The following is a 23,909-nucleotide window of genomic DNA, read 5'->3' as shown; positions in this document are numbered from 1 at the left end:
AGCTGACTCCCGAAGTTTGTACCAAATACAACTGATAAGACTACACACAGAAGAGTAACACTGTACATGTTATAGCGGTTAAACTGTGTGTGTATCACAGACTTAAGTTAATTATAGGCTTCAGCTGGTTTATCAATTGAAGAGGAGAGAAGAGACCTGCCAACATCAGCTCAGAGACCATCTCAGTCAGCAAGAGGAACTACATGAACAGAATACAGATACTGTTCCCTGAGCCCTGTCTACATGTTATAAGCCATTACACGACACATGGCAAAAAAACAGCAAAAATAAAATAAAATCCCTCTTAGCGCTGAATGAGTTATTACTATGACATATATCTCTGAATCAATATCTAAATTTTTAATCCTATTTGATCAGGACAGAACTCCCTCCTGCTGCTTGATTGCTAGAAAACAGCAGTTCCAAGAGTCCTCTCCCAGAGAGTTAGACCATCAAGTGCAATTATCATTCTATAGAAAATAGTAGAAAGCAATTCTCTGTATTATCTCTCTAGCTAGCACAAAGACATACAAAACAATCGATCAATCGACCAATCAATCAAATCCAGGTTTTAAGAATCAATTCTTTCCAAAATTACTTGAGTCTATAAAACAAACAAAACAAAACACCGTTTGGTCCATGACTTATGATCCTTAGGCTAACTGCCAATAATTCTACAAACTTAGGTGGAGGTTTTCTCCAGCACTGCGATACAAGATTCTTTAACAAGAGGTAATATGGATGTGAGATATACAGTCCAGTGAAAGTCAATAATTTTCCTTTCAGCTACAGTACCAGCTTTATATTTACCTAAATCATTAATCTGCACTGTGATTAGTGTAATATGCTGACTGAAAGCTAGTAAACTGGAACTCCATCTAGGCAAAGTGGAAGTTGCTACTTTGTTTGGATTGCCAAGTGAAAATGTATTTATTCTGTTCTAATGGGCACTGCACTCACCCTGAAGGGTCAAATATGCCTTTTACTCATGTTCTTAGGTGTATAATTGTCACTTGAAATGTAAATGACCTTAGTAGCCAGGAGTACGTTTTATCAGTTCAGCTTGATATAATAACTACAATATTTTCTATACCAGGAAAAATCTGTCACTATACCATCTATCGTTCAAAGATTAGGTAGTAATTTATATTATATAATACCACTTTACAACTGGTATTATATAAAGGGGCACGATGGCACAGCAGTTCAAATGCTGAGCTTGTCAGCTGGAAAGATGACAGCTCAGGTTTGACACCCAAGCACTATGTGATGGGGTGAACTCCTGTTACTTGCCCCTTCGGTGGAAAGGTAACAATCTGTGCTCCTTGGCATATAGTCATGCTGGCTACATGACTACGGAAACGCTGGCTCTCTCTGGTAAAAAATGGAGATGAGCACTGCCCCCCTAGAGTCAGACACGACTGGACAGGGGAAACCTTTATCTTTATACGACCTTATTCTGGCAATTAAAACACAGCAATGGGATGCATGGATTCTTTCAAAATTGCTCAAAACACTTCCATTAGTCTAAAACAAAGCTGTAGGGTTACCAATTGGGAACTTCCATAGTTTAGTGACTAGAAGGATTTTCTCATTTGGGTCACTCTGTCTATCACAGATTTATCCCAGGTGGTCGTCTAAATACGATCTCGTAGTTGAACCCGGAATTACAGTTGTAAGTTGTGGCAGTCATTAAGCTGTTAAGCATGTGACTTTGCTTGATTTTATGACCCTTTTTTGGCAGTGGTGTTAAGGGAATGCCATGATTTTTAGGCAAATGCAGTGGTTGATAAAGGAACCCATTTTAGCTAACGGCTGCTTTTTACCTGAAACTGGAAATAAACACAGATTTCCAGCAAAAATGCCACATATAGCCATGTAACCATGCAGGCTGGTTGCCAATCATGCAAAATGAGGACTTCGGGGGGTGGGGTGGGGTGGGGGAGGAGAGGCATCAGAACTTTGAAACTAGATTGGAAATAGCTCTGGGGAAATCCATTGTAACTTTGAACAGTCGCTAAGCAACCAGCCAAAAGTCGAGGACTACCTCTATAGAAATTCCAGAGAAAGCAGACTATGTATTTTAGTGCTTACACTCCTGGCTTTTGAAATAATTTTAAAATCTTTTTTAAAATAGTGTTTTATTTCTTATAGACCAGGGGTGTCAACCTCGCAATTTCATGTGACATGTCGCGACGTATCACGACTTTTTTTCCCCATTGCCGGCAATGGGGTGGTTTCGGCATGACACATCCGGCCTATGGGCCGGCAGTTTGACACCCCTGTTATAGAATTTGAATTATTGCATGTTTGCCTTGTGTTCAATTTACCTGATGAATGTTTGTTATTGGATAGAATAATTATTTTAATTACTATAATATTGTAGCATCATTAGGAAACTTTAGGGAATACAAATCTTATCTTACAGCATCCCTTATCTATGTGGAAGTCTCTTGCATCGTTTATTCACCATCACACTGAGCCAAGTAGCTCTAAATATAGCTCCCAGACAGCAGGCATGCTATTGGTACAAAATCATTAAACAGTGTTTAGATTGTCCAAGCAACAATGAGGGGAAATACTCTCAAATATATTATTAACCCATCAGTCACTTTCCTGGATTATACCAAGCATCTATCTAGTCAAATCTTTCCAAATGTCTTATTTCAGCTAAAACTCTTCAATACATCAGCCTTCAAGCAATTTGGCCAATTGGGGGAGGTCTTTCTCTGTGGGCGCCCCGGAGCTATGGAACCAGTTACCGGTTGAGCTCCGGACGGTGCCCGATCTTCGCTCCTTTCGCCGCGATCTGAAAACATACCTGTTCGAACAAGCCGGCCTGGCCTGAGGGGGGATTGGTGGGGTTTTACTATCATTTTATTGGGGTTTTATTAATGTATTTATTGTTGGGCATGTATTTAATTACTTTTTAATTTTTGTAGCTTTGTGTTTTATTCTTGCCCTGTACACCGCCCTGAGTCCTTCGGGAGAAGGGCGGTATAGAAATATTAATAAATTAAATTAAATTAAATTAAATTGGGTATTTTTTCCTGATTTTTAGGGGTCCTTCCCCCCATTTTTTAAATACCCTTGTCTACTGGTGATGATAAGCTGGCTTTGCAGGTGTTGGATTGTCTGTTCTTAGTTTACGCTCTAGGGAAGTGTGAAATTATTAAATCATGGTTTAAAACAACATGTGCACCCAGATATCATATCATCTATGTCACTGACTAAAACAACAAACTTTAACTGCTACTGAAAGGTAAAGAACGTGAATGAGTATCTTACCCAGCCAAAAACAGATTCTCTGTCTTCCAGTTAGAACCTGCAGGGTAACTGCATAACTATTCCAATTCATGGTAGTAAATTAGGGTTATGCTGCTTGCTGGGAGTATTAACAGAATGTCAGCTGAATTACTCTTTGTAGTATGTTTCTTTAGGCAACTTTTGCTTATTATTTGAACGATTATTTTTTACTTACATAAGCTTGATATATGGCCAACGGCTAAAACAAGAAAGTAACAATTTAAGGAATATAACTCCGAAAAGTTTTATATAACAATTTAATGTTACAACATTTGACAATGCAGATGCAGTGAAGCTGAATAGAAGTAAATGTATATCTATAGCAGCCTACAGTATGTGTATATTTACATAATTTGTGAAGAAAAATAACAGCATCTGCTATTCAACTTTATATCACCTTTCAGTATTGCAAGCCCGATTTAATTTCATGATTATGAGCAATGAGGTTAATTTGTGTGAAGTTGCTGAATGTTTTCTTGATGTCATTTAAGCTATGATCAGTTTCTGAGATCAGCTCATCATATGAAAAACATTCTAATGCAGCCTAAATATATTGTCAATCAAATCAGTGAGAGAAACAGCAACACTGTACAATTATTTGAAGGCATGTGGGCACATGCACACCCATAAACAATACGAGCAAATAGTAATGTTGTATTAAGTTTCTGTAAGAATGACTCTTTTTTCAAGGTCACGAAATTTCACACTGCATTTTTCAACTAAGAAATAGCCGGTCTTTTTTTTTTCATTCTAGCCTACATTTCCAGAGTTCACTATAGAAATGCTTATGTATGAAGACCGAGAAAGGAGCTGACAGATTCTCTAAAAATTAAATTTGGAACAACAAATATTTTGACATTTATTTTTTACAAGCCGTGGAGGAGTGTTTCGTAAAACACCAGGCAAAAACGCTTAGGCACTAAGCCTCATGGGTTCATCTTCATCAAACAAATACCCATACTTCCACCAATAGTTGACAGGGCTGATTTGTTCCTACTTTTGGCATGGCTAGGCAAACACCTGGGCCAACTCACATTCCACTTTTTCCCACCTGGGGAAAAGGGAGTTATTTAAATGCACATTTGTACAGCTGGCAGTTGGAAAGTTATGTGTGCAGACAAATGCAGACATTAGTCAAAGCACTTTTTGAGCAAAACATAACAGCTTTGAATTACTCAGTGAATGAAGCTAAACTGCCCTCTGGGGTGTAGCCTACAGTTTCTGCCATTAATTCCTGCACTGAGCTTGCCACCTAAGTAACTGTTGCTATAAACAGTCTCCTAACTGCTTGACTTATTCTGTGAGATTTATCCCTTTACCCCAGCTCAAGACAGAACCAGAACGCTTAGCAAATACTAACAATCTTACGAATGAAGACAAATTTACATGTCCCAGGATAATGTTGCAAGATCGAATCTGGATCGGTCACCGGGACTAGAGGTTTACTCGACTAATAATTTTTCTATATTTGAATTTTGGTACTGGAATATTAGATTAATCGTTATCAAAAACTACATATTGGTTCCTGCATCTGAAAATACTAGAAAATTTTCAGTATAACTCCATTGAATTTATGTGTTCCACTTTGAGAGCGTGAAAGAACAGTAAATAAGATAACCTTTATTGTCATTTTTTTTACTGTGGGCACAACGGCACACATCAAAAATGAAATTTAGTTGCCCGCTCTCAAAGTGGACGTATTTAAAATCACTGCTTTAAACTCTGATTCTCACCTCAGGCTCCTAGCATACAAGACATAGACTGAACACTCAAAAATATTGACAGTCTTCTCTCTGCTTCATGTTCTTTATTGAATCATCTTGTTCATTTTCTTAAGGCTACTACCGGTACATGGGGGCTCCAAAAGCCTGAATGAGCACAGCAGGGCAACAAAATGTTATTGTTGCTTTTTGGTAATTCATTAGCAGCTACTGTTTATCTGGTTTTTTGCAGTCCAGACCTAGTAGCCCTAAGCCTTTCTCATCTCTTCTACTGTTCTCCTGCAACCCTATAATTCCAAAGCTTGTTAGACTGTACCGATTTTGCTTTTTTTTTTTTTTACTCCCACTTAAAATACTCCAATATTCTCCGGGTAGTTTTATTGCTACCACCAGGCTAACCTCTTGACTAGTATTTCTGGAAATACTTCAAAGCATACCGAAGGCTTTTCAAAAACAAAAACACTTCTGGATATGTTGGAGGTTGAGAGGCATTCTGGTGCTATGGAAACTGGTGGTTAAAGGCCAGCACACCTAGTTGCCTGAGGAAGTGTTATTTTGAAACAATAAACTAAAACAAATCAGGAGGATCAACGGGTTCTTCATGTGAAATATAACAACACAGGTGCCAACCTACAGTCCATTTTGGCTTTCTTTTTGTAAAATAATGGCATGTTGTAATATGTCATATATTGTGGTTAATCAGAGATTATATTTACCCTGCCTTTAAGAACTACTAAGGATCAGATGGTTTTTGTTTTACTATGTCCTGATATGTAAGACCATAGAATTCAAAGAGGGTGTACTTTCTTTTTCATATGATTGTATCTTCCTTCAAAATGTTTTACCTGTAAGTAACACTAAGCAAGAACCTAAGACCAGAAAAGTGTAAGGTTTATTTATCTGAAGCATTTTGTACTCTGCACTTTAGCCAAAAGAGTTCCAATAGCGACTCAGAGATAATAAAAAGTAATCTAACTCCTGATTTCAGATTTACAATTTTTTTAAAAAAAATCAAAAACATGATTATGACAAAGGATAGAGAAGAGGTAGAGGAAAAAGCAAATTTGGGCAACCCTGAACAATTAACAACTGGAAGTATCTATTTTGTTACATACTTTCCATTTATTTTTTCCTCATCTTTGGCAACAGGTAATAGTCTTGCCTTCTGTTCCCTTCTGCCTTTGCTGAATATTCCTATTAAGCCGACATCTGAGGAAACCATTTTGTGGAGATAGCTTCCAATTACTCATAAATGTACAACTATCCTTTGATTTCCCTTCACTTTCTAGTATAAACAAATCCAGTAATACTACATAAGAAGAAAATAAATTTCTTACTGAGAGCCAAGTTTACCATTTATGTGTTACATTAAAAATGAAGTAAGTATAATGATCGACAGGAAGTTGCTTTATGATAAGGTAACAGCTCAAAGTGCTGGAAGGAGGGAGATAAATTTTGTTTTTATTCTTTTCATTATATACTTTGACAAAACTACAGCACAAAAAATAATAATAAATAATAAAACTCTCTCCTAAAACAAGAAATATTCCACTGGTCACCAGAACAAAAAAAAAGTAATTTATTAGCCATATTCTTGTATGAATTCTCATTATACATACTTTAGTAATCAGTGGAATTTTCTCATACTTAAAAGAAAATGTAATTCCATCCCCCTTCTTTTTGTTTGTTTGCTTTTTATTCTATTTTAAAGATAACATTTTGGGGGATGAGACTTTTGTACTATATTTTAACCTGAGAGAAACTGCGTGGCTGACTTTTTGTAACACTTTCTGCAGCCATTAGATCTGAAACCTCCAGTGTAGGAGCCAGAGCACCCATGTTGTATTTTGCTGAAGTCCCAATCTCATCTTTCAAATACTCTTTTAATTGAAAAAAGGAGGATTCAGCAGGTGGAAAAGGAAGGAAAGAATCTCCAAAAACACCTTTATTTTCAGGAGTGGCCTCTCGGCCACAAACATTTTCTTAGAAAACGGCTTCAACCCAATGCATTTAGAAACATATGATTCCCAGCAGATAACAAAGTTAAGCAGAGATAAAAAAATAAAAAATAGCATCCAGCAACAGGGACAGGAGGCAGCAATTCTGGTAACTGTGTGGTTTGTACCTTTTATATGTCTTCCATGGTTGCCATTGAGGAAAGGGAAAGCTTACCCAGCTCCCATGTGTTAAAAGTGCCTACTATATGCCCTCAAAACATCAAATGAGTCCAACAGCCAAAAACGGACCCTCATCTGATACCACTTGGACTAGTCTGGTTAAGCATGTCAGTGAATAACTTTAAGAAAAGGGAACGGATTATAGTTTTGAGGGGAAAATTTAAACTGAAAGAGCATTTATATATATTATACCCTGGATACTAGTGAAGTTTATATTAACCACCTTGAATTAGATTGGTTTCTCTCTCTTGGATCACTAATTCTTTTAATTGCAACTATTAAATGATTGCTTGTCCCTTCAAGGAAAACTACGATCCAATGCATTCTTTACATAGTACCTACTGTGTTTGAGAGGCTACCTGGCTTCCAAGGCCTAAAGCTGATATTTACACCTTGATCACCTACATTTTTATCTGTGTTGTAGTGTTTCAAGTGGGGTCAGGATCCACCCTAGAGTGCGCCCAACTTAAGAGCATTCTGAGGCACTGGAAAAAATTAAAAGAGCAGCTAACACAGCAGATAACCAATGCTGTTTGAAAGGCTGCTCTACATCAGGCAAAACTCGCAAGGTCCATTAGAAGGAATGGGAACCCCCCCAAAAAAGGTCACATTGCAAAGGATCTGTTGAAAGACCAATCCTGCTTTTGCTGCTGTAGATTTCTATTTTAGCTTCTGAGCATGCGCTTACAAAGATCCTGACGCTATTTCCTGTTTTGCTTACCTCTTTAACATGGGTATGAAAAGATACAGACATGTCCAGTAAGATTTTGCGCTGCTCCACCCGCCGAACGAAATCTTGTATCCGGTCTTCCAGCTGATGGGCTGCTTGATAAATCTCTTCCGGGTCACACTCTCCTGTCTGTGCCAGCTGCTCAGCTGCTTCTAGCAATTTGTCTGCATTAGTATATGTGTTCTGCAGAAATGGCAAGAGAATAAGAGTTGCAGAGGGATTTTACGAACATTTATACCGACCCATAAACAATTCCCAAACCCCATTTTGTAGCCTCTGATGTCCTTCAAGGCTCCACGACTGAAATCTAGCAGCACATTGCTGAAGCATGATTTCCAGTCAAGATTTAGTGGCCAATAGAAGAAACCATATATGTCAAGTTTCTAGTAGGTTTCATCTTCTTCTAAAAAAAATGGAAGAAGCAGAGTATAAATCCTGGGTTCTCTGGTGATATCATCGCCCTATCTTTTGAAGACCCATGACTACCAATAAGCACATGGTTTAAGATACTGCACTTCTCAGGAGAACATTTGCAAAGTCTGTCATTTACCTTCATATTCACAACTGATTTCGGCAAATGCTTTTAAGATTATCTTATGTTACTTGCTCTGTGTGCAAAAATTGAAAGGAAGGTCATGCACAGCCCTTGAGTCAAGGAAGAAAGGTGGGATACGCTGTAATAAATGTGTTTATTAAATTATTCAACAAAATAACAACAATAAAACGACCTACAGCTATTTCATATCACCAGGGATCACTGGATTACAGGGTTTTCAAATGGGATCTATTTAAATCTTCAGCAGTTATCAATGGAACACAACCCGGTAATATGATAGACCCATGTGACCCAACCAATTTCAGACGGGCTCTGTATTATTAATTGACATGAACAAAATCTTTTTAAAGAAAAGAGGAGGGTAAAATGCGAGCTGGGGAATTATGTGAGTTGACGTCCATACTTCTTAAAGGTGACATATTTTAAAAAACACTATTTAAATAGCTTCAGTACTTTTTTTTTAGAGTAATCAAAGTTATCACTGCTTTTTTATCCCACGACTTTGAAAAAAACATCTGGGGTCATCTCCTATAAACATTTGCAACTTTAATTTGCAGGAACTGGGAGCTGTCTTGCCACTATCCTACTGCTTTATTCCTTTGGCTACAAAATGTCATAATGTCTCAGAAAGGATTCTGGAATGATACAAATATTATAATAAATAGACAGATTTGCTGGCAGACATCCTTGTATTTTTCCCCTCTTTGCATATGTGCCTTGCAACCGCAATCAAACAAATACATTTTTATCAAATAAAATATCAAGCTACCGAAACCCGTGCTTGAACACTATGACTGTACTGCATGTTTCACAGTAAAATAAATAAGCTTCCTCATTACACTAGTAAACAAGAAATCATTCCCCATCACCACCACCACTTATAGGCTAAATAAATCATAAGAGCTCAAGGGTACTTTGAGTACATTGTACAGTACTCATTATACTTTGTCAAGCCTCTCTGACATCTTCAAATACAACTGAAATCACACTATACAGGGGGAAGACAGATGTGAAGGATCTCCTCTACAAACTACCGTGCTCCTACTTATTTGTGGAGGTATGCAAAACAAAATTCTGTTCTGAAACATTACAACTTTGTAATGTTTTGCCCATCCCTTACATATTTGGCCATCGTGGGCTCTGGAGAAAGAGAATAAAATGCTCAGTAATTCAAGACTAATGGTTACATGAGCAATCTATATTCTAGAGTTAGTGAGCTGCCTAATAGCTCATTTCTAATAATGTACACACTTCTAGGTGGTATATAGGGAATGTTCAGAACAGAAACTGGCAGCAATAGAAGCCAAGTTATTTCAAAGTGGCTACAAACTTTCCCACAGTTCAGGCAATGAAGAGATACACACAGAGACATTTGTATATAGGCAGTGCTTTTTTTGTAAAATAAAAAGTTGCCGGAATTCACACATGTCATACAACCTGCCTTGCCTACCCTACAAGGTTCCATCCAAAAAAGGTGCCAGAACTGCGTTCTGGGCGTTCTATGACAAAAAAAAAAGCCCTGTGTATAGGTGAGTGCAAAGTGTGGTTTTAGGGCAGATAATAATACTTGCCTTGTTGGTCCATTTTCCAAGAGGGCCCTAGTTACAGGGACCAAGGGTAGGTGACTCTGCTTTTCTTTGGTGGTGCTCCTGATCTGGAATAACCCCTTCCCCCATTAAAATTATTCTTCTTTATTGGTTTTCAGGAAGTCATTGAAAATTGGATTATTTGGGAGAGCATTTTCTTGATTGCCTGCAGGGCACCATCTCTATTATTTTTATTTACCTTTATTATTTTTTTGGTCCTTTTTTATGGTAGATGTTTTAACAGTTTTTATGTTATACATCTTGTAAGTTGGTGAGAGTACATTGACTGTGGCAAGGTACAAGTTCAAAAAATAAATGAACAAATGCATCGTATAAGTGTTTTGGGCAGAAAGAAATGAATAAACAAATTAAACGGATTTCTTTAGCGCATTTTTTAAAAGATTACTTTAGAAGAGATTTTATATGGCTATTTGTTGGACTTATCCAATGGGCAGACAGGTTTTAAACTTAATATCCCACTAAAGGCAGTCCTCGACTTAACGACCACAATTAAAACTCAAAATTTCCATTGCTGAGCAAGGTAGTTGCTAAGTGAGTTTGCCCCATTTCACAGCCTTTCTTGCCACAGTTGTTGAGTGAATCACTGCAGGTACTAAGTTAGTAACACAGTTGTTAATCTGGCTTCCTCATTGACTTCGCTTGTCAGAAGGTTGCAAAAGGTGATCACATGACCTTGGGACACTGCAACCATCCTAAATAAGAGTTAGTTGCCACGCATTTGAATTTTGATCATGTGATCATGGGGATGCTGCAATGTTTGTATGTGTGAAAAACAGTCATAAGTCACTTTTTCAGTGCCGTTGTAACTTTGAATGGTCACTAAACAAACTATTGTAAGTCGAGGACTGCCTGTATTAGAGATTCTCCTTTTCCCAATACACAAGTAACAAATTTATGCCTGTGTGTCAGGATTTAAAAAAACAACAACAATTGGTTACTGAATTTATAACTGCCGATTAAAATTAATCACCTGTAAAATAAATTAGCCCCTTTATAAATGAGCTCGATTCCCTCATCTAAGTATCTTTTAACATTTTTACTGAAAGACACAAAAACTGCCTCGTGGATATGTTCCATCGGGTACAGTAAAGAGGGAGGAGGAGAAACAAGATGGAAATGATGTGAAGGAAAGGCGTACCTTTATTAAAGGGGGGGGGAAAAACTGGATGGAGAGGAGCAATGGGGAGACAAGACAAAGAAAGAAAGAAAAAGATTAAAAGTCAGAGCATGAAGGGTGCCCATGCTTTCAAGCTACGACGTTTGCAACCAGTTCCGTCTCCTCGTTTCAAACTGGTGTCAAACACTGCAGCTTGAAAACCTGGGCACCTTTGCAGGATTTCCAGCCATGTTCAAATGAATGCCAAGAATAGTTGCCCGGGGTGAATTCCCTACCTGTGCCACTTCTTCAAAGTCTTCGTGGCGTTTCTGCAGTGCTCTGGCTCGATGCAAGGATTTCCCAACTCCTGTATGTTTACTAAGGAAAGCTTCTCCATGGTTTTCGATCCAATCCAGCACCTGCAAGACAGATCACCATCATGAACGAAATCCAACTGTATATTTGTATGTTGCTTCTAATGGGTTCTGCTGTTGCAGAATGTAATAGGCTAAATCAACTGAAGCCATAATTCATCAGTTTCCTAACAGTCTTCCCTAAAATGTTTTAGTGAATCATGGAATATAGATATTCCAGAGACAAATTCAAATATCAGTGAAAATCCAGCAATTATTAACATTCTTACTCCGTATGAATCCTACCTTAGGATTTATATACACATAAAACACCCACTGCCTGGCTAGCATTTTTCTCCTGTATTGATAGTATTGTTATAAGTCCAGTAGTTTAGACCAGCGTTTCCCAACCTTAGGAACTTGAAGATGCGTGGACTTCAACTCCCAGAATTCCCCAGCCAGCTATGCTGGCTGGGGAATTCTGGGAGTTGAAGTCCACGCATCTTCAAGTTCCTAAGGTTGGAAAACGCTGGTTTAGACATTCAGACTGGTGGCAGTTTCTCTCACCAGAGCTTGCAATGATAAAAAACGAGTTCCCCATTTATTGCTGAGTTTGTAAACTAAGCAATCAAGTTGTCTCCTATGGGGATGTCTGGCCTGCTAATAGAAGAAACATCCTTTTGAAATCAGCAAAACTCCATCTACTTAAATTAAATTAAATTATCCTGAGAGAAAACACTCCCCTACCTCAAACATTGATACACAGAGCTGCTTCTAAATTCTAAATTTAAGAGATTACTTTTCCATGCCAGTATCCAATAGACTGGGCATGCAGGCATATATCACCAGTATCTTCCGTAAACCACAGATTCCATGTCCTATCTGCAAAACTCCTTGGTAGACAAATCCATACAGAAGAGTCCCTGAGGACATGATGTTTGAAAGTCACTGAACTGAAATGCAATTTTACCTTGACCCACGGAGCTGCCCCTTTGTGCTTAACCATAAAGTGCATCTGGCAAAAATTTCTTTCCATTCACTTGCTTTCCATTCCATTCAAGTCCCAATAATTTTAATAATCAGAATCTATTCAGTAACTAAACATTCTGGGAACTGAGGCCAACGTATACATCCCTACACTATGGCAGTTAAAACAGTAACTGAAACAAGATGTTCCCTATTCTGCAAATTCTGTACAGACACATCATACCAGCAAGCATTTGTAGAACTAAGGAGCTCTTCCTTGAATATGAAGCTTAATTCAGTTTATACCAGAAATGTTTGGGGGAATGGCATGTCCTGTACCAGTCAACTTTACCCTGGAGCCTGCAGAAGGAACCCTTATTCATCAAGCATCTGCTTTAATTAGCCTGAGATAGTATATTCACTCTTTTGACAAAAAAAACATTATATATCAGTCTGCCCTGACCAAGTACCCCTCAAAGATATTACAAAATTAAAAATATTACAAGAAAAGTGTATGGCCTCTGCTGAATCTGACTTCTGATCCTTTGGTTTAATCTTGACTATTTGGGCTAGCAATAGCTCTCCAAATTCTCAGAACCACTGTTTGACATCCTGCATAACCACAAAAGGCAGCAAAAGAAAACTAAAACCATGCCTTTATCATTATGTCATCAACTCTATAAAGAAACTTTATGCCTCTGCCTTAGTCATATCCCAAGGAAGTACTTAGCCAACACATCAACAAAATGAACCCATTTTCTTTCATCATTCTTACATCTAGCAATCATGGAGTCCATGAATCTAAAGCAGCATCTCAAAACCTCGTTAAAACAAACAAAAAAAATCAAATTCAAATATTGCACTATTATGGATAATTGCAAGGTAGACTCCAAACTACAATTTGAGTTTCAAAGCATGTGCTAAGGCCATTATTTACTGTAGAGTTACTAGTCTACTTTAATTTTCATTCTAATTCCCTTCTCAATATCTAGAATTTTTCAGAGGCATACACCAACCATATTTTTATTTTGTTATAGTTGTATCCTACCTTTTCTTCATAAGCTCAAGGCATCTTACATTGGATCTCCCTTCCTTTCCCCCCATAACAAAAGGGAGAGATATGAGATAAACTAGCATGAAAGAAATGAATGGCCCAAAGTCACCCAGTGAATTCCCACAGCTTGAGATAGAAGCTGAACTGAGTGTCTCCAGTGACTGTCCAAAAGTTGTATTACAATAGAGAAAATAAGTTACCCTTTGATCCTACTGCTATTATAAACCTAGTGAGATCATCCGTTGCCATGGAGTGAGATATCATCACTATGCTGATGATACCCAATGAGACATCTCTGCCCCTGGCAAATTAAGCAACGCTATGGATGTCTCACCCAGGTGTCTGGAGGCTGTGAGCATCTGGATAAGGAACAACAGGCTTCAGCTGACCTATGGCAAGAATGGCATTGGGTTTTGGGGCCTGCTGGTTCTAAGACCATGCCGTTTTGGGGGCTGCATGGTTCTGAATTGTATGGCCCCTGTGAGCAGTCTGGCGGTTTTCTTGGACTCGCAACTCCTGCTCAAAGGAGGAGGTGGTGGTTGTAGCTAGAAGGGCCTTTGGACCATTTTGTGTTGTGCACCAGTTATTCCTGTTCCTGAACTTGAAGGTTCTGCTCACAGTTACTCGTGCCCTACTCATTTCCTGGTTCAGTTATTGCAATGCACTCTACTTCAAGGCTGTCCTTGAAGAGTAACTGGAAACTTCAGATGGTGCAAAATGCAGCAACATGCACAGCTATGGGTGCTTTTAGAACAGCACGTTACCTCTGCTCGGTGAGCTGTACTGGTTGCCAACATGCTTTTGAGTCCAATTCAAGGTGCTGTTTTTGACTTTTAAAGCCCTTCACAGCACAGTGTCTGGTTATTTGAAGGATTGTCTCTCCCTGACTACATCTGCTCATCCTGTCAGATCTGGCAAGAAAGGCCATGTTGCAGGTCCCATCAATCAGGGATCTACAATTAGCAGGTCCATGAAAATTGGCCGTATCTGCCTTGGTGCTCGCCTTGTAGGTTCTACCCCTCCCCAAAGTCAGATCACATTCATCCCACTTTATTTTCTGGAAATTCATCAAATCTTGGCTTTATCATTAGGCCTGGGGGTCTCAGGGGACTGGCGAGATCTTGAGGAGGCTCTGTTGTTGATCAAATCTCTTGTGCTGTGTTAGACATGGCTATTGTTTGACTTTTTTTCCCTCTGTGGGCTGGCCAGAGTCACTTTTTATCCTGGCCAGAATCACTTCTTGGCCAGATCACTTCTTAAGTCATGGTATTCATTTGAACTACAAACCTTTCACTAGCCAGCTTGGGGTAGTGGCTTCTCCTGAGTTAGAAATGTGAGTTCTAGTCCTTCCTCAGGCACAAAAGTCACCTGGCTAACTTTGGGCCAGTCATTCTTTCTCAACCACAAAGTGCTGTTGTGTCGGGAATATAGAGGGAAATTAGGCATGTACAATGCCTTAAGTTGACAAAAAATATGTAGTTGGTCGGTTGGTTGGATGGACAGATAGACAGACAGTCCACTTCCACATTGGGTATTATTTTCTCTTATAAACGCTGTCCGATTTGGCCATTTCAGGTTGATTATTTTATCATTTATGAAAACCAAGTCAAAACCTATTTCCAGAAAGCCTTTTTTATTTGAGATGACTTTGGGGAACAAAAATAATTCAAAATATGCAGGTTTAGCCATTTTTTTAAAAAAAATCCCATTTATATCCCACCCTTCTCTGAAGACTCAGGGCGGCTTAAAATCTAAGAAGCACAAATCAATGTGCTTAGCAATAGCAATTTTGAAATACATTTGGCAAATGAGATACGGAGAGCACCTATATTCTCAGAGTAGAGGGATTAAGCTTGCTGCTCACTACCTTGCTGCCCAAAATAAGTCCTCCCAGACCTCCTCAGCCTGAGTTTCAGGTTGCTGCTGGAAGCACTGAATAGTTTGGAGCTTGGGAACGTCAGGCTCTATGCCCTGGAAATGGGAGCTGGACTGCCCTGGGAAAACTTCCCCTTAGCGCAAGAAGGTGTGGGTAGCCTCTGCATGCATTTCCATACCGAGTCCCCAATACCAGGACATATGGACTGACCTGTTGTACATCCTGTTGAAAGACACAGAGTTGAAGCCGTTGATGTAAGCGAACTTTTCGATGTTGCCAAATGTTCTCCAGTTGCCTCTGGTGATGCAGCACTTCATGAATAACATCTAGGACATGGTGCACTGCCTTGGAATAGTTGGCTGAAGCAGTTAGGGAATCTGAGCTTCCAGGTGTCAAAGGTCGTTGCAGTTTGTCAAGCAGTGATTTCCCATCCTGACTTACCTAGAAAGTAAGAATGAAGGTGTTTACATACTGGCCGCAGAGTTCTATAATATGGAATTGCGACACTGCTTTTGCCAATTCAATGTATCTTTCTTTACAAGAACAGCAGGCTGGAATTTATTTTGGATGAAATCAAACAAGTAAGAAGGGATTCAAGATTTTATTTCCACTACTTCCCCTGATCAAGAAATCCTACTTCTAGAAATCTTTCAAGTTGTAAGACTTTATTGGAGAGGTTAGACTTCAGAGGTAAAGAATTCTTGTACACCCAAGTCTTGGTCTATAATAGCAGTCACTGTTAAATTTCCAAGCTTGTTAAAATGCAAGCCATTTTGCTTTAATTTTACTATTTATCTTCAAAATGAATTTACACATTTGTCTTCGCAAATCATAATACTGACTTCGAAAAGAGGGAGATGATGTGTTTATAGTTACATTTAAACATTTCTATGTGTAACTCTGAGAAACAAAAGGTTTCAGCTGCAGCATGCACAGGGAAAAATTGCAATCATTTGATAATAAAGTTATTTAGTCAATAACTATGCGTCAGATTAGATATAGGTACAATATCCATGTTCCAAAGATGTCATGATATCAATAAACATTACAATGTAAGGTTTCCCAGAAGTTTCCAGATAGACCACGGGTCTTCAAACTGAGGGTTTGCTGGCTGAGGAATTCTGGGAGCTGAAGTTCACAAGTCATAAAAGGGCCAAGTTTGAAGACCCCTGAGATAGACCAAAGCCTCTGGTTGATTGGTTCGGACTGGATTATTCTTATTTATATATTGGCATCCCGATAGCTGTGTAATGCAGAAAGAATCCGTATGTCTCAAGAGCTTCTGCAAACAAGCAGTTAATAGTGCAGAAAACAGAGAGAGAGATAAGAAAAGGTATACCTTCCAACAGAAGTTGACACACTCATGGAGAGGTTTCTGGCCATGTGGAGGCTGCTTTAACAGAGAAAGTGCAAAGGTAAAGGTTTTCCTGTCCAGACGTGTCTTGACGCTTAGGGCAGTTAAAGATGCTGAGCTTGTCAGCTGGAAAGCCCGGGTTCGAGACCCGAGTGCTGCGAAACGGGATGAGCTCCCGTTCTTTGCCCCAGCTCCTGCCCATCTAGCAGTTCGAAAGCATGCAAATGCAAGTAGATTAATAGGTACCTTACACAGGGAATTAAGCTTAAAATGAGACATACTTGATGGTGACTGTAAGACACTAACTTGACTGAAAACTCTCACCAGCCTCTAGCCTGAGTGAACTGAAAACAACCTACTTAAACATCACGTCTTCCTCAGGAGGATGCTTGGGCGTGCCTGAAAGGGACCATGCAACATTATTATAAATTAAGTTACTTTCGCCATCTGTCTTCTGTCAAATTTTAAATATGACTCTGGTGGCACAAGTACTTTGTAATCAATCTGAGGTTTGACTGAACACCTCTTCTGGCTACAATTTATGGAGGTTTATTGAAGAGAACAACGTTGTTCCTTTTATCTTTACAATCCTGTTTTGTATATGTAGAAACAGGACTTTTGATATTTTTCCTCACTTCCTAGAAAGGAAAATAAATTGCTTGGTATTCAGATTGTACAAGCTCGCCTTCTTCCCTTTTCACGGTTAGTTTGACTGCAAAATGAAGGTTTCAAAGGGAAGTTGTAATTTACGGAAGCTTTTTTTGGAAGAAATAATAAACATTATTTGTAGGGAGGGCGTCAAATAGGTTTTATAAATGGCAGAAAATACATAGTCAATAGTTGGGTTAAACTATTTCAAATGCCATGTAAAAAGCTTGAACTGCATAAATAGATAAATGTTTCATTTTAAAGGATTCTGAGTGCGAACTGTCCAAAATGCCTTGCTTTAAAGGCAAACTTCATTCTGGAGCCTTTCTGGAAGCATGTCAAGCTTGAAACAGAGGTGTTGCAAATTTGAAGCATTTTGTTCCCAAATTCAAAACGCTTCCAAAATGCTTAGAGCAAACTATTTTGCATTAAAAATAAAATAAAACAGTAACAAATCCAAAAACACCTCTTATGAAATTTCATGAATTATTTTTTTAAACAATCCTATGTACAAACATTTAAATAGAACCAGGAAGGGGAAGATTTGGAGCCTGAGTTTCTTTCCCATACATTTTTTTAAAGTAATCCTGGAAGGATCCAAATACAGGAGTAATTTTCCTCCTCTCTTCTATTTTAAAAAAAGTGTTTGATTTGTACATTGCCATGAGCTTTGGTTATCCTAAAAAGTGAGCTTTGAAAATCTGGTACTTGATTCCTATCATAAGAATGGCTGCTGCTTTTGTATAAGATCACAAGAATAAGCCTTGACTAGTTATCAGTTATAGTTTGAGTTAGTAGACAATATCTAGCTAGTTAAAATTTCCATATCTCTAAGTATGAGCTGTGTTGGTAGCAGTAAATCAACATTTCCGATCAGGACATGTAGGTACACCTGAGTAATCTTTTTGTTGAAAGATGTGTATAAGATTACTTATAAGGTGTATCAACATGTCCTGATCAGAAATGTTGATTTATTGCTAGCTAGATATTGTCTACTAACTCAAACTATACATTGCTGGTTCAGATGCTCATTTCCCTTCCCCCCACTCTTTAAAGGAGATGAGGAACTGCCTGCCTTCATAGCAGTGAGAATAATATGAGATGTCAAGTTTATATTAATGCAGGATTCCACCACAGCTGTGATAGAGAAGTGTCCTTGATCTTATTACAGAGGCATTCTGAAATATAAGGGCTGACAACAGTAAGAAGAAGATTGAAATAATTTTATTTAATCACAAAGTCATCAGCACTGTATTTCTATTTCTTCGTGATAATTGGAGCAGCAGTAAGCCTGAACTGCTAATATACTATAAATAGCTGTAAAATAGCCAACAGACATCACTTAAAAATGATATAAATAATTTCAGCTACTGAATTTAAAAAAGAAACTGTAGCCATATAATTTAGTGCAAGGCCGGAATGGTTTTTAGTTATAGTAAAAAAAAAAAAAAAAGATTGAACAAATGTGATTTCTTGTTATTTAAAAGCTGAGGTAAGAGCATAAGAAGTATTTCTAATCCTTTTGGATTATCACCCAAAATGAAGCTGGAGAGACCAGTTTTGGTGATGGATCCAAAGTTCTTTGGGCAAATTTGATAGAGCCACAATTGTAGCCTATAAATGTAGGGTTTCCAAAGCAGAAACCCTAATACATAGGAAACTTTTTCCATAGACGATGCTTTTAAAGAACATCTTGGGGAGAAGGTTGTTTTCAAAAGCAGAAGACGTATATCTGAAAGCAGTCATTTTGGCTTATTTAACAAACCATTTTAAAATCATGGCTTAGCACAGAAAGTGAACTGAAGACTGTGTTCATGTTTGACCATTTCTTTTGTAGCCACTGTCAAACCACTTAGTAGAGCTGTATTACTATTATCCTTCTCATCTTTCCCATTACCTATTTCCTTAGCTTCTTACGACTATAACTTTGTAGTCTGTGTCTCATAATTTATGTTGATTGCTTTTATTTAGTATCCCATTATGATTTATGTTGATTATTTAGTATCTTATAACTGAGTGTTGTATCTTATGATTTATGGTGTTTTGTATGTTATGATTATGATCATGATTTATCACTTGTTGCTGGTATGTACGCTGACAGCTTATGGACCAGAGACAAATTCCTTCTGTGTCTAATCATACCTGGCCAATAAAAGAATAAGGAATTGCATCACTTCACACATATTTAGTATTGTTTTACTTCAAGGGTTTACTTAACGGAGCTGCAATCAAACTCCATGCCAATTAAATATGATAAATGTTTTGTTACTGCAAACTTAAACGGGCATTAAAAGCATCTCTAGATAGTTTTTTTAAAAAATTCCACAGTGATGCCAAGTTAATTTATTGAAGCAAATACAATTGCTTCCTAGCATCTTAAGGACAAACATCTGCCCATAAGAAACACAATTTGCAGACCAAAATCTTCTTCATCAAATTTCTTAATTCTTCATCAAATTTCTTAATTCTTAATCTCAGTTGCTTGGCATATGAGACTGAGAGCCAGTTTGATGTAGTGACTCAGGTGCTGGCCTAGAAACTGAGAGACTGAGTTCCAGTCCTTCTCTCGGGTATGAAACTCGCTGGGTGACGTTTAGCCAGCCAGTGTCTTTCAGCCTGACCCATCTCAAGTTGTGCTTTCTTCCTCATAAGCACATAAATGATAAAAGTGAACTCAGGGTTCACAGAATCTTGTACTGCAGTAAAATAATAAAAGTTATTATTCTTTCAAATGCCACAGAATTTATTTTCATTGTTTTTTCCTAAATGTATGATCACTGTTATATTATTATGCACAAGCCCTCTGTATATTTTTTAACACGGCAAACATTGTATTCACAAGCTGGAAATAGAATATCACCTACCTCAGAGTATGCCAGGGTAATATGCTCATATATTCCTTGGTGATGGTGAATAGCATCCTCCAAATCTTGCAGTTCTGAGGGAAGCTCTACTTCACCACAGGCCTTACACCACGAATCCACGTTACTCATGTACTAGGAGGGGGAAAAAATCTTCTTCACTACAAGCATTCCCACTAAGAAACAACATCAAGTTAAGTTCAAGTCAAGCACTTTTTTTTTAACAAAATGAGCTCTTCTTTTCAAAGGTAAGTTTTTTTCCCTTCATTAAAAAGCAGACAAAGTTTTTCAGCTGCTAACATAATTTCAAGTTTATTTCCACTCTGGCTCCTCCAAAATATAAAAATGATTGTGTTTCAAAAAAGAATTACCAATTCATTTCACTATCCTCTGCAAAACAGAGTTGGTTGTTAAAAAGAAAACAAACACTTCAGTAATATGAGAATTCTTTGTTAGCTGTGGAGAGGGCTTGGAAGAGGAAACAAACACATATGGAAACATTAAAACAATCCGAAGCCAAACCTCAATTCACATGCAAAAGAATTCCAAATGAATCCAAAGGAGTTCAGCTGCAATCTCTGGCACCAGAAAATCAGATCAAATCATTTGCTTCTATCATCCCCACCATCAATACTGTACACACTCAAGAGACACATTGCATTAATACAATAACTTGCAATTCATGGATTGTTTTCTTGTTTTGTGTGGGAAAAGTACACAATTAAATATCCAATCAAACAATTAATGAGGTTAATTCATTTAATCCAAACAGACTCCTCTACATTCTAGTTTTATTTCTCCTGGAACAGAAAATAGCCAAAGGAAAAAAAATGCTTCTTTTCTTTTATATGGATACACATCCCACACAATTCAATGGCATTTTGAGGTATGAACCCACCTTCCGGTTTTAAGGCAGGTGAAGAGGAGGCATGTTTTCCTCAACAATTTCTTTACAGTTTATATGTGCCTCAGGGATACAATGATGCTCAAAATGATAATATCTTTTAAGTTGGTGTTGACTCTTGGGGAGAGTAGAAAGTGCCTCCTTATCTTAATCTGGCAGAATGTTTATAAAAAAAACTCACCTCAGTGACAAAGCCAGCAGGAAGCAAATATGATTAGTAAATCAGTCACAAATGATACGAATGTACAGATGAGGTTGTACATACAGATGAAGTCATGTAGCCCATTATGTTATCATTTCAGATAGGGTTCTTGTCAATTTGAAGGGGGGGGTAGTAGAAATTAAATTTTCTATATACAATTTAGCATCTGTGGAATTCTTCGAATTTCAATAATCTCTCCATAGTGTAATAGGGCAAACTTATCAACTCCCTGTAGCAAACCTAGAACATGCTACCTGAATTCATGACTTTTTGCATCACAACTCAGCTTTACTATTCTTATTATTTTCAAATCAGCAATCTACAGTTTTTGTGGCTGCATTACAACAGTTCTCAAGGCAAGAGACAGTGTGACCTATTTAAAATGCCCAGATCAAACACAGATCATTCACTAGTTTGAAAGAAATGTTCCCCAGCTGCATCACATTCATTTTAAGGCCCTTGATAATGAAATGTAATTTAAGTAGGTGGCAGTTATTTCATTCTAATATGAGAAAATCTAGGGAGGGGGTGGGGTGGTTGACACAAGCCTTTGGAAAGTATACTTTTCATTGGAAAACCTATCATAGAGCTGTTTGCTTAATGGAAGAAAAGACAATAATGTCAAAGGAGATTGTTATAAAGAACAGCAGAGCTGAATTCTCAACCATTAGAAAACCCCAACTCCAGTAGGGAGTTGATTTTTGTGTGTATGTATGTGTGTGTCTATTATATGATTAGCAGGAAGCAGGGGCCCTGGTTTGGGTGTTCAAAGTACGACTGAGATTCAATCAAGTTATGAGGGCAATGTTTCTCTGCTTAGTAATGAGGAACAGCAGCAGCCTAGAGGGAGATAATATGGGTGTGTCTTGTGTCATCAGCAAGCAAAGGAAGTCCCTAAGATTCCAAACTTTATTCTTTATTACCCAAAACCACTTATCAGAAAATATTATCAAACTTTCAGTACAGTCTAAGTCCCTTCCTTCAGCACTGTGATAACTATGAACAATTGCTGAATGAATGGTCCTAACTGTTGTGATTCCTTGCCAGCCAGTGGGTCTGGCAGCTGAGTCTGAGGAATCACATGAGGAGGAGGGGCCTGGAGCGACATTAAGAGTCAGAGGAAGGCTCTGAGGAGCTCCAAGACTTACAGTCTGACAAGAAGCCTGGCCCCTCTACTCGCGCTCAGGCTGAGACACAGGTGTGCTGGGAGTCTGAGTTGGACAATGATGAAGCACAGCTGGGAAATATCCAGGATGCAAGAAAAGAGAGTAGGACAGAGGAATGCAATGGGGCGGCTCCAAAGACAAAGGAGAAGGCATTAGGAAGCCATGCCTTGGCTGAATAATAAAAGGGAAGGTATGGGAGGTGCTGGTTGCCAAAGGCAACCGTTTGTGTTGAGGACTAACTTTCCATGAACTGTGTTTGTTTGCCTGGGACATTGACTGAGGTCTGTGAATAATAAAAGGGGTTGGTTTTTCTTGCAGTTCCTGCCTATTTGTTGGAAGAGGGGTTTCTCCTTATGAGCATAACAAGGACTCATGTAGGCTGGGACAGAACAGTAACTCAAGGACCTGCAGTATAAAAACAATATTGTTGAGTGATGTTTATGTCATCTCAACAAATTATTATTAGCAGTTTCATCTTTGTGGGAATACTTTGGGAGATTTTTGAATATATTTTAGTGCACATACCAATCTTTAAGTCAATTTAAATGTCCCTGTTATGATGGGTAATGGATTTGTGAAAAGACACTTTTATCCAGTTTTGGGTAATGTAACCAGGTTTGGGTATCACTGTCCAAAGTGATACAAGTCCCAATATGCTCTCCAATTTAGAAGACACATACCAGGTGAGAAAGTTAGGCCTCTTTAATGTTGATTTATATTTAGTTCTATATTACATTTAGAAACTGCCCACCTCCCTCACAGAGAGAATCTGGGAAGTGCATACTCTTGGACTACAGTTCCCATCATTACTGGCCACAGAAATTGTGGCTAAAGAGAGCTGGCATCAGGAATCATATGATACTATATTTTCTGTATTTTTGGACAAGTGGAGCAATTAACTGAAATAGTATTCCAATGATCAAAGAGAGTAGAGCTGAACTTTTGTCTTCCATTTCTCTCAATAAAAGTAGTTCAAACAGCAATGCTAACTGTAATAGAAACAATACTATAGACCACGAAGTTAAATTTATAAGTGAACACTATATAGCATTAAGAAAGTCATATTCTAGTTATGGAAACAGGCCACTCAGGGGCTTGAGCTTAGCTTCTATGCCAGCTTCTCTCTAGATTAGGTTTTTAAGTCATTGGAAGCAACACATAACTTGCAACTCTTACATAACAAAACTAACAGCTAAGACCCAGAGTGAAACATTTGCCTTGGTTTAAATATTTAACTTTGGTTTTAAATTCTAACACCTCCACTTTCCTAGAAATACTTTATTACTTAATGAAAATGAATCTGCAGAAAGCACTTTTTGTTTCTGCCTTTTA

At 38.1% G+C, this 23,909-nt stretch overlaps 1 protein-coding gene across 2 annotated transcripts in view; it reads right to left on the bottom strand.

The window, feature by feature from the left end:
* Window positions 1-23,909, bottom strand: part of TRIO (trio Rho guanine nucleotide exchange factor) — a 257,034-nt gene that overhangs the window by 126,797 nt on the left and 106,328 nt on the right. For both annotated transcript variants that reach the window (XM_083358364.1, XM_083358365.1), the window contains exons 8-11: window positions 20,309-20,440; window positions 15,653-15,883; window positions 11,490-11,612; window positions 7,926-8,117 (exon numbers count right to left, since the gene is read on the bottom strand). In XM_083358364.1, the coding sequence (XP_083214490.1) occupies window positions 7,926-8,117; window positions 11,490-11,612; window positions 15,653-15,883; window positions 20,309-20,440 (678 nt within the window). The remainder of the gene's footprint in view (window positions 1-7,925; window positions 8,118-11,489; window positions 11,613-15,652; window positions 15,884-20,308; window positions 20,441-23,909) is intronic.

This window comes from Vipera ursinii, assembly GCF_947247035.1.
Source record: "Vipera ursinii genome assembly, chromosome: 3".
Lineage (NCBI taxonomy): Eukaryota > Metazoa > Chordata > Lepidosauria > Squamata > Viperidae > Vipera > Vipera ursinii.
Note: the sequence above shows the minus strand (reverse complement) of the source record. Positions and strands in the feature narration are given on the sequence as shown.